The sequence below is a fragment of the Anomaloglossus baeobatrachus genome, chromosome 11 (assembly GCF_048569485.1).
Source record: "Anomaloglossus baeobatrachus isolate aAnoBae1 chromosome 11, aAnoBae1.hap1, whole genome shotgun sequence".
In the NCBI taxonomy this organism is placed as follows: Eukaryota; Metazoa; Chordata; class Amphibia; order Anura; family Aromobatidae; genus Anomaloglossus; species Anomaloglossus baeobatrachus.
In genome coordinates this window covers 12,990,440-13,001,572 of record NC_134363.1, presented here as the reverse complement: position 1 = coordinate 13,001,572, position 11,133 = coordinate 12,990,440, and the positions used below count along the sequence as shown (strand labels likewise).

The window sequence follows — 11,133 nt, the reverse complement described above, 5'->3', positions numbered from 1 at the left end:
GGTGCTGTGTACAGTATGGCAGTATTTGTGTACTATACAGTATAATGGTGCTGTGTACAGTATGGCAGTATTTGTATACTATACAGTATAATGGTGATGTGTACAGTATGGGAGTATTTGTATACTATACAGTATAATGGTGCTGTGTACAGTATGGCTGTATTTGTGTACTATACAGTATAATGGTGCTGTGTACAGTATGGCAGTATTATTTGTGTACTGTACAGTATAATGGTGCTGTGTACAGTATGGTAGTATTTGTGTACTATACAGTATAATGGTGCTGTGTACAGTATGGCAGTATTATTTGTGTACTATACAGTATAATGGTGCTGTGTACAGTATGGTAGTATTATGTACTGTACAGTATAATGGTGCTGTGTACAGTATGGTAGTATTATGTACTGTACAGTATAATGGTGCAGTGTACAGTATGGTAGTATTATGTACTGTACAGTATAATGGTGCTGTGTACAGTATGGTAGTATTATGTACTGTACAGTATAATGGTGCTGTGTACAGTATGGTAGTATTCTGTACTGTACAGTATAATGGTGCTGTGTACAGTATGGAAGTATTATTTGTGTACTATACAGTATAATGGTGCTGTGTACAGTATGGTAGTATTATGTACTGTACAGTATAATGGTGCTGTGTACAGTATGGTAGTATTATGTACTGTACAGTATAATGGTGCTGTGTACAGTATGGTAGTATTATGTACTGTACAGTATAATGGTGCTGTGTACAGTATGGTAGTATTATGTACTGTACAGTATAATGGTGCTGTGTACAGTATGGAAGTATTATTTGTGTACTATACAGTATAATGGTGCTGTTAGATAAAAGAAATAAATCAGTCCAGAGTATTTAACACAAGGGGAATAACCCTATGACTGCGTATGTCCACCATAACAACATGGCCAAAGGAGGAGAAACAAGTGGACCTATATGGAAATATAAAAATAAGTTTATTGTACACTTGTTTCTCCTCCTTTTGCCATGGTGCTGTGTACAGTCTGGCAGCATTATTTGTGTACTATATTACAACAGCTGTGTACAGTCTGGCAGCATTATTTGTGTACTATATTACAATAGCTGTGTGCAGTCTGGCAGCATTATTTGTGTACTATATTACCATAGCTGTGTGCAGTCTGGCAGCATTATTTGTGTACCATATTACAACAGCTGTGTGCAGTCTGGCAGCATTATTTTGTACCATATTACAATAGCTGTGTACAGTCTAGCAGCATTATTTGTGTACTATATTACAATAGCTGTGTGCAGTCTGGCAGCATTATTTGTGTACTATATTACCATAGCTGTGTGCAGTCTGGCAGCATTATTTGTGTACCATATTACAACAGCTGTGTACAGTCTGGCAGCATTATTTGTGTACAATATCACAACAGCTGTGTACAGTCTAGCAGCATTATTTGTGTACTATATTACAATAGCTGTGTACAGTCTGGCAGCATTATTTGTGTACTATATTACAATAGCTATGTACAGTCTGGCAGCATTATTTGTGTACTATATTACAATAGCTGTGTAGTCTGGCAGCATTATTTGTGTACTATATTACAATAGCTGTGTGCAGTCTGGCAGCATTATTTGTGTACTATATTACAATAGCTGTGTACAGTCTGGCAGCATTATTTGTGTACCATATTACAACAGCTGTGTGCAGTCTGGCAGTATTATTTGTGTACTATAGTACAATAGCTATGTACAGTCTGGCAGCATTATTTGTGTACTATATTACAATAGCTGTGTACAGTCTGGCAGCATTATTTGTGTACCATATTACAACAGCTGTGTGCAGTCTGGCAGTATTATTTGTGTACTATATTACAATAGCTATGTACAGTCTGGCAGCCTTATTTGTGTACTATATTACAATAGCTGTGCACAGTCTGGCAGCATTATTTGTGTACTATATTACAACAGCAGTGTACAGTCTGGCAGTATTATTTATACTATGTACAGTATTGCAGCCTTGTGAGGTTTACATGTTCTAGTCATAGCATTTCTGTATGCAAGGTGTGGATTCGTATTGAACTGATGATGCCCAAAACTTTGTAGATCACTTTTTTTCTCTATCTCGTTCCGTTTTCGAGATAAAAATGCTACCTCCATTGTTTTCCACCAGGTGGCGCTATAGGTGGTTTCATTGCGTAGCGCATGGATACTTTACTATACCTAGACACCACTTCTATGCCTATAGCTGCCGCCGTTCTCAAGTTAATGGCGGTGGACGGGATATGGGTGGACACACTGTATATTGTTAGTTAAGTGTACAGTATGGCAATATTATGTTAGCTGTGTACAATAAGGCAGCGCATGTGTAGACTGATTATTATGTATTCTGAATAGTAGCATTATTTCCGCACTGTATAGAGGTGCTAGTTATATACTAAGTATTGTAGCACTATTTATGAGCAACGTATAGTGGTGTTACGGCAACAATTGGGGTAATATTTGTGTACTTTAAGTTGGTGTCTGCTCTAGGTATACAGCATTATTTGTGTATACTGTAGGTGTTCGCTGTGTGCAGTATGACAGCATTATTTATGAGTACTATATGTTGGCTTTATTTGTGTACAGTATGGCAGAATTATTTGTGTATACTGTGTCAGCTGTGCGCGGTATGACAATTATTTAAGAGCGCTGTATGTTGGCTTTAGTTGTCTGCAGTACGATAGCATTATTTGTGTATACAGTAGGTGTCACCTGTGCGCAGTATGACAGCATTATTTATGCACACTATATGTTGGCTTTATTTGTATGCAGTATCTGTGTTAGCTGTGTGCAGAACAGCATTATTTATGAGCACTGTATGTTGGCTTTATTTGTATGCAGTATGGCAGTTTATGTGTATACTGTCAGCTGTGCACAGTATGACAGCATTATTTATGTCCACTATAAGTTGGCTTTATTTGTATGCTGTATGGTGGTATCTGTGTTAAGCTGTGAGCAGTATGACAGCATTATTTATGCACACTATTTGTTGGCTTTATTTGTATGCAGTATGACAGCATTATTTATGAGCACTGTATGTTGGCTTTATTTGTATGCAGTATATGTGTATACTGTCAGCTGTGCGCAGTATGACAGCATTATTTATTAGCACTGTATGGTGGTTTTAGTTGTGAGCAGTATGGCAGCATTGAGTATACTGTAGGTCTGTCGGTGTCAGCTGTGCACAGTATGACAGCGTTATTTATGCACACTATAAGTTGGCTTTATTTGTATGCAGTATGGCAGTATCTGTGTTAGCTGTGTGCAGTATGACAGCATTATTTATGAGCACCATATGTTTGCTTTAGTTGTGTGCAGTATGGTAGTATTATCTGAACACATGTTGCAGAACAGCAGCATTATTTATAAGCACTGTATGTTGGCTTTATTTGTATGCAGTATGACAGTATTATTTATGAGCACTGTATGTTGGCTTTATTTGTATGCTGTATGGCAGTTTATTTGTATACTGTCAGCTGTACGCAGTATGACAGCATTATTTATGAGCACTGTATGGTGGCTTTAGTTGTGAGCAGTATGGCAGCATTATTTGAGTACACTGTAGGTGTCAGCTGTGGGCAGCATGACAGCATTATTTATGCACACTATATTTTGGCTTTATTTGTATGCTGTATGGTGGTATCTGTGTTAGCTGTGCGCAGTATGACAGCATTATTTATGCACACTATATTTTGGCTTTATTTGTATGCTGTATGGCGGTATCTGTGTTAGCGGTGTGCAGTATGACAGCATTATTTATGCACACTATATTTTGGCTTTATTTGTATGCTGTATGGCGGTATCTGTGTTAGCGGTGTGCAGTATGACAGCATTATTTATGAGCACCATGTTTGCTTTAGTTGTGTGCAGTATGGTAGTATTATCTGAACACATTATGGTGGCATAATGCACTTTATACTGAGGGCTCTGACTGGCCATACTGTGTTCGTCCCATACATTATCGCAGCAGCGGTCTTACGCGCTCTCACATTTCTGTGATCCGCAGCCTCACCCTCCACCCGAGCGCCGCTCCCCATCCCCCACCTCTTATTACCAGTTATACTTGTAATGTAAAGCCATATTACAAAACCCTGACCGGGTCTCACAACGTCACAACTGAAAATCTATCTGCAGAGCTGTAATCATACTTCTGTGGGAATGTGCAGATACAATGGGATCAGGTGTGCCCTATATTCTGGCACCAGGGTGCAGAGACGTCACCTGGCGCGGATCCCAGTGAAGTCACAATGTGTCACCCGACACCCGGGACACAAGGTGCAGCCCTGAGAATGTGGAAAAAAGTAAGACCCCCATCATCCGCCCAAGACCCCGAGTTACCAAATTGACACATAGAGGGGCGACTGATGCCCGCAAGGTTTCCATCCGTGCTCCTACATCTCCATACAGTAGCACTGTTCATCCTGAGCCTCCTGGTTCATGAATAAAATTATAGTGTCAGTCTTCACCGTAGATATAAAGCTTGTAGGTGACGCATGGTGCAGTGTGCAGCTGTGGCCACCAGGTGGCAGTGCGACACTACAATCTGCGGCTCTCCAGCTCTTGTCCTGACGTGACCTCACAGAAACGTTGTGCCGCACTGTAGCGAAACAACTCCCCCCTCCCAATAACTCAATTTTGCAATTTTACAACCCTGTCCTGATTTTAGCCTGTATTATCATTTGGAACCCCCCCTTAAGTGTAATGGTGCAGTCCACCACTACATGCAACAGATCAAGGGTCAAACCATCTGATGCCAAGAAATAGGGGGGAAATCGGGGGTTTTACCAAAACTACAACTCCCAGCTATAAGGGTAGCCCGGGATGTAAGTATATATCTATTTATTTCAGTAATGAGTCAGAATATTTTTCACTTTTCAAAAATAAATTTAAAAAAAACCCCATAACTGTAATGGTGCAGTCCACCACTACATGCAACAGATCATGGGTCGAACCATCTGATGCCAAGAAATGGGGGGGGGGGGGGAATTGTGGGTGTTACCAAAACTACAACTCCCAGCTATAACGGTAGCCCGGGATGTAAGTATATATCTATTTATTTCAGTAATGAGTCAGAATATTTTTAATTTTTCAAAAATAAATAAAAAAAACCCGCAACTGTAATGGTGCAGTCCACCACTACATGCAACAGATCAAGGGCCGAACCAACTGATGTCAAGAAATGGGGGGAGAAAATCGGGGTGTTACCAAAACTACGACTCCCAGCTATAAGGGGTGAAATGCAGCCCAGGGTGTAAGTATATATCTATTTATCTCAGTAATGAGTCAGAATATTTTTCAATTTTCAAAAATAAAAAAAAAAACCCGCAACTGTAATGGTGCAGTCCAACACTACATGCAAAAGATCAAGGGCCGAACCAACTGGTGCCAAGAAATAGGGGGGGGATCGAGATGTAACTACAATTCCCAGCTATAAAAGGTGTGAACAGCAGCCCGGGGTGTAAGTATATATCTATTTATTTCAGAAATGATTCAGGATATTTTTTACTTTTCAAAAATAAAAAACAAAAAGAAAAAAAAAAAAAAAAAGAGCAAAATTCATTCTCGTGATTCTCAGACCCAGACAAGAATATATATATATTTATACACATCCCACAGGATAAATTGGCATTAAAAGGCACTTTGGGTTTGAAGTTAATACTGCTTCTTGATCCATTCAAGTGTCTGCACGTCCCTTTAACTACAAGGTCCAAGAATTTATATAAAAAAAGTTTTTTGATGTATTTTTTTTTTTTGCCAAAAGCAAAAAAAAAAAAAAAATATATTAAGGGGAAACTCCAAGTCTGACGGTGTCAGTCCACTCAAAGATCCGAGGAGAGAAAAAAAAAAAAAAAGAAAGAAAAGGACAAAATAAAAAAAAAAAAACAAAACAACAAACTCAACTGTTTACTGTAAAATCCTTGTTAAAAAGTGGAAAAAAAACAAAACAAGAAAACAATAAGTGAAAACACCAAAAAATTGCACTTCTGGGAATTAGCCGAATTCTCTTCTGGGTGAAGGAGGGTCCCCCACTGTTTTCAGCACGGTACCTGCACCTCGGGCGGCGTGCAGGGATTGGCGGATTGAGTGCGCTGACCTCTAGTGGTCCGGAGGTGCCATGGCGGCCGCTCTTTGGTTTTGCAGTCATTGATTACAGTAAGGATATTGATATATTGCGATGTTGGGGGGGTGTGGGGCTCCGCCGGCTGACGCTCTCAGGTGCGGGGCCGCAGGTTTTTGTCTTTGCCGATGTCTACGGTGATGTTGGTGTAGAGGGGCATCAGCTCCTTGGATATGAGCGTGTACTGCAGGGAGTTCATCCCGTCTTGTTTCCACGTCCGCCTCGTCTTGGCCAGGAGGTTAAACCTGAAACGGGAAGCAGCGGTTACAATCTGATACATTGTAACAAACCTGCTCCTGCGACAAAGCCAAAGCCTCTGAACATCTGCTCTGCACAGCTGAGGGTTTGTAGCATTGTCTCAGTGCAGGAGATGAGGTCTGGACACTCCAGGACTAACTAGAGACAACTGTAACAAACCCTCAGCTGCGAGACAGACCACAACAAATCCTCTAATGCAGCACGCAGAACAAAAGGGGCTCAGAGGGAGGAGCGCAACGTGTAAGGCCTGAGCGGGTACCGCGCCATCACCCCCCCTCCCGCTCCGGAGGACTCTGAACCCATGAGTCAGCGATAGGCAATCGCTTATATAGTCATTACTCAGAACGGACTGAATGCAGGCTGCGGAGGACAGCAAGTGCAGGGGGAGGGGACCTTTTGGGTTCAATTCTTCACCATTTCCAAGATATCTGCTTGCAGTCAGTGAATGGAAACATACACCTGTCCTGATCTTATACTGCTCACAGCTGAGGGTCTGTCACAGTTGTACCCGGACTGGATGGGCTTGGGGAGAGGTTGATGATGATTATGTGTTACAAAGTGAAAAAGGGATGAAAATAAATAAATAAATAAAAAAAAAAAAAAAAGGGACAAAAAATTACAAAAGAAAAGGACAAAAGAAAGGACAAAAGAAAGGACAAAAGAAAGGACAAAAGAAAGGACAAAAGAAAGGACAAAAGAAAGGACAAAAGAAAGGACAAAAGAAAGGACAAAAGAATAAAAAAAGGACAAAGGAATAAAAAAAAATGACAAAAGAATAAAAAAGGGACAAAATAAAAAAGGGACAAAAAAAAAAAAAAAAAAAGGGACAAAAAAAAAAAAAAAAAAGACAAAAATGTTTTCTCATCCTGTGACTACTGTGGAGTGCGAGGCGTGGCGGCGAGTCACAGGACAGGTGGCTGTCATAGCCCAACAGTCTGCACAGCGGCGTTATTCCGATCTGCCCTAGTCACACTCAGAGCTGAACTCATAATTCTGCTAAGGGTCTGGAACTATTAACCAGAGATAGTTTTTTGGCTGATCGGAGGTCGCTCGTCTGCAGTGTTGGATTCATATAGGGCATTGAACCCGGCTCTTGACCTTGCGCTCACGCCACCATTCTAGGAAAGTTGGGTGACAACTGAAGGGCTACCATAACCGGAAGCAGGAAAAGCAGTCAGGTAGCCAACCAACAAGACACAGACTCCCATCAGCTGCTCATAGCACCCAATAATACGCCTGCGGTCCCTGCCCACAGATCTACACCCATCTGTAGGGCAGCACTATGCTTCCGTGTTTTTCTTGACTGTCACCCTATAACAACTTACTGACTGTCTCCAACATCAACAGGAAACCGGTAGCTGACAATGAACACGGACAACAGCCACTGCACAAAGCCTCCGAGCGCCACAACTATATTACAGTACATAGGGGGCAGTATTATAGTAGTTATATTCTTGTATATAGGCCTCCGGCACCACCTCCCTCTCCTCTCATCTCAGCTGAAGACTTTGCCTCTTTCTTCAAGCGGAAGATTGACAACATCAGAGCAAGCTTTGGCCCACAATCACCACAGCCCCTCATCATAGCTACTCAGCCATCTTCCTCCAAATCCAGCTTCTCCACCATGACAGAAAACAATCTCTCCACTCTACTCTCAAGATCACATCTAACCACCTGTGCACTGGACCCGCTCCCATCGCACCTCATCCCCAACATCACCGCAGTCCTCATCCCAGCCCTAACCCATCTCTTCAACCTATCACTAGCAAGTGGTGTAGTCCCTTCATGCTTTAAACATGCCTCTATTACACCCATCCTCAAAAAGCCCTCCCTTGACCCATCCTCTGTGTCAAACTATCGCCCCATATCCCTTCTCCCCTACGCCTCAAAACTACTGGAACAGCATGTCCATCTTGAATTGTCCTCATACCTCTCCTCCTGCTCCCTCTTTGACCGGCTTCAATCTGGCTTCCGACCACATCATTCTACCGAAACTGCCCTAACCAAAGTCACCAATGATCTACTAACCGCCAAAGCCAAGCGACACTACTCTGTCCTCCTCCTCCTGGACCTGTCCTCTGCCTTCGACACAGTAGACCATTCCCTCCTACTACAGATTCTCTCATCTCTGGGCATCACAGACTTGGCCCTATCCTGGATCTCCTCATACCTAACCGACCGAACTTTCAGCGTCTCCCATTCTCACACCACTTCCTCATCTCGCCCCCTATCTGTCGGTGTCCCCCAAGGCTCAGTTCTTGGACCCCTGCTGTTCTCCATCTATACCTTCGGCTTGGGACAGCTCATAGAGTCCCACGGCTTCCAGTATCATCTCTATGCCGATGACACACAGATCTACCTCTCTGGACCTGACATTACCTCCCTACTAACCAAAATTCCACAATGTCTGTCTGCTATTTCATCCTTCTTCTCGGCGCGATTCCTAAAACTTAACATGGACAAAACAGAGTTTATTGTCTTTCCTCCTCCTCACTCATCTCCTCCAACAAGCCTTTCCATCACACTTGATGGTTGCTCACTCTCCCCAGTCTCACAAGCTCGTTGCCTTGGAGTGACCCTCGACTCTGCTCTATCCTTCAAGCCACACATCCAAGCCCTCTTCACCTCATGCCGATTACAACTCAAAAATATCTCCCGGATCCGTGCTTTTCTTAACCAAGAATCTGCAAAAACATTAGTGCATGCCCTCATCATCTCCCGCCTCGACTACTGCAACCTCCTGCTCTCTGGCCTCCCTTCCAACACTCTTGCACCCCTCCAATCTATCCTAAACTCTGCAGCCCGCTTAATCCACCTCTCCCCTCGCTACTCCCCAGCCTCGCCACTCTGCCAATCCCTTCACTGGCTTCCCATCGCCCAACGACTCCAGTTCAAAACATTAACCATGACATACAAAGCCATGCACAACCTGTCTCCTCCCTACATCTGTGACCTAGTCTCCCGGTACCTACCTGCACGCAACCTTAGATCCTCACAAGATCTCCTTCTCTGCTCCTCTCTTATCTCCTCTTCCCACAATCGTGTACAAGATTTCTCCCGTGCATCCCCCATACTCTGGAACGCTCTACCTCAGCACATCAGACTCTCCACGACCGTGGAAAGCTTCAAGAGGAACCTCAAGACCCACCTCTTCCAACAAGCCTACAACCTACAATAGCCTTCAGCCCAGTAGACCACTGCGCAACCAGCTCTGTCCTCACCTATTGTACCATCACCCATTCCCTGTAGACTGTGAGCCCTCGCGGGCAGGGTCCTCTCTCCTCCTATACCAGTCTGTCTTGTACTGTTAATGATTGTTGTACGTATACCCTCTTTCACTTGTAAAGCGCCATGGAATAAATGGCGCTATAATAATAAATAATAATAATAATAATAGGGAGCAGTATTATAGTAGTTATATTTTTGTATATAGGGGCAGTATTATAGTAGTTATATTCTTGTATATAGGGGCAGTATTATAGTAGTTATATTCTTGTACATAGGGGGCAGTATTATAGTAGTTATATTCTTGTACATAGGGGCAGTATTATAGTAGTTATATTCTTGTATATAGGAGCAGTATTATAGTAGTTATATTCTTGTACATAGGAAGCAGTATTATAGTAGCTATATTCTTGTACATAGGGACAGTATTATAGTAGATATATTCTTGTACATAGGAGCAGTATTATAGTAGTTATATTCTTGTACATAGGGGCAGTATTATAGTAGTTATATTCTTGTACATAGGGGGCAGTATTATAGTAGCTATATTCTTGTACATAGGGACAGTATTATAGTAGATATATTCTTGTACATAGGAGCAGTATTATAGTAGTTATATTCTTGTATATAGGAGCAGTATTATAGTAGTTATATTCTTGTATATAGGGGCAGTATTATAGTAGTTATATTCTTGTATATAGGGGCAGTATTATAGTAGTTATATTCTTGTACATAGGGGGCAGTATTATAGTAGTTATATTCTTGTACATAGGGGTAATATTATAGTAGTTATATTCTTGTACATAGGGGGCAGTATTATAGCAGTTATATTCTTGTACATAGGAGCAGTATTATAGTAGTTATATTCTTGTACATAGGGGCAGTATTATAGTAGTTATATTCTTGTACATAGGGGGCAGTATTATAGTAGCTATATTCTTGTACATAGGGACAGTATTATAGTAGATATATTCTTGTACATAGGAGCAGTATTATAGTAGTTATATTCTTGTATATAGGAGCAGTATTATAGTAGTTATATTCTTGTATATAGGGGCAGTATTATAGTAGTTATATTCTTGTATATAGGGGCAGTATTATAGTAGTTATATTCTTGTACATAGGGGGCAGTATTATAGTAGTTATATTCTTGTACATAGGGGTAATATTATAGTAGTTATATTCTTGTACATAGGGGGCAGTATTATAGCAGTTATATTCTTGTACATAGGAACAGTATTATAGTAGTTATATTCTTGTACATAGGGGGCAGTATTATAGTAGTTATATTCTTGTACACAGGGGGCAGTATTATAGTAGTTATATTCTTGTACATAGGAGCAGTATTATAGTAGTTATATTCTTGTATATAGGGGGCAGTATTATAGTAGTTATATTCTTGTACATAGGGGTAATATTATAGTAGTTATATTCTTGTACATAGGGGGCAGTATTATAGCAGTTATATTCTTGTACATAGGAACAGTATTATAGTAGTTATATTCTTGTAC

The 11,133-nt window shown here is 41.2% G+C and overlaps 1 protein-coding gene across 3 annotated transcripts in view; it reads right to left on the bottom strand.

Moving 5' to 3' along the window:
• Positions 1 to 5,599: 5,599 nt before the first annotated feature.
• The window catches only part of LOC142255936 (beta-1,4-galactosyltransferase 3-like), a 46,562-nt gene continuing 41,028 nt past the window's right edge, over positions 5,600 to 11,133 (bottom strand). For all 3 annotated transcript variants that reach the window (XM_075327385.1, XM_075327386.1, XM_075327387.1), the window contains exon 7: positions 5,600 to 6,384. In XM_075327385.1, coding sequence (XP_075183500.1) covers positions 6,234 to 6,384 — 151 coding nt within the window. In that variant the 3' untranslated portion in view covers positions 5,600 to 6,233. The remainder of the gene's footprint in view (positions 6,385 to 11,133) is intronic.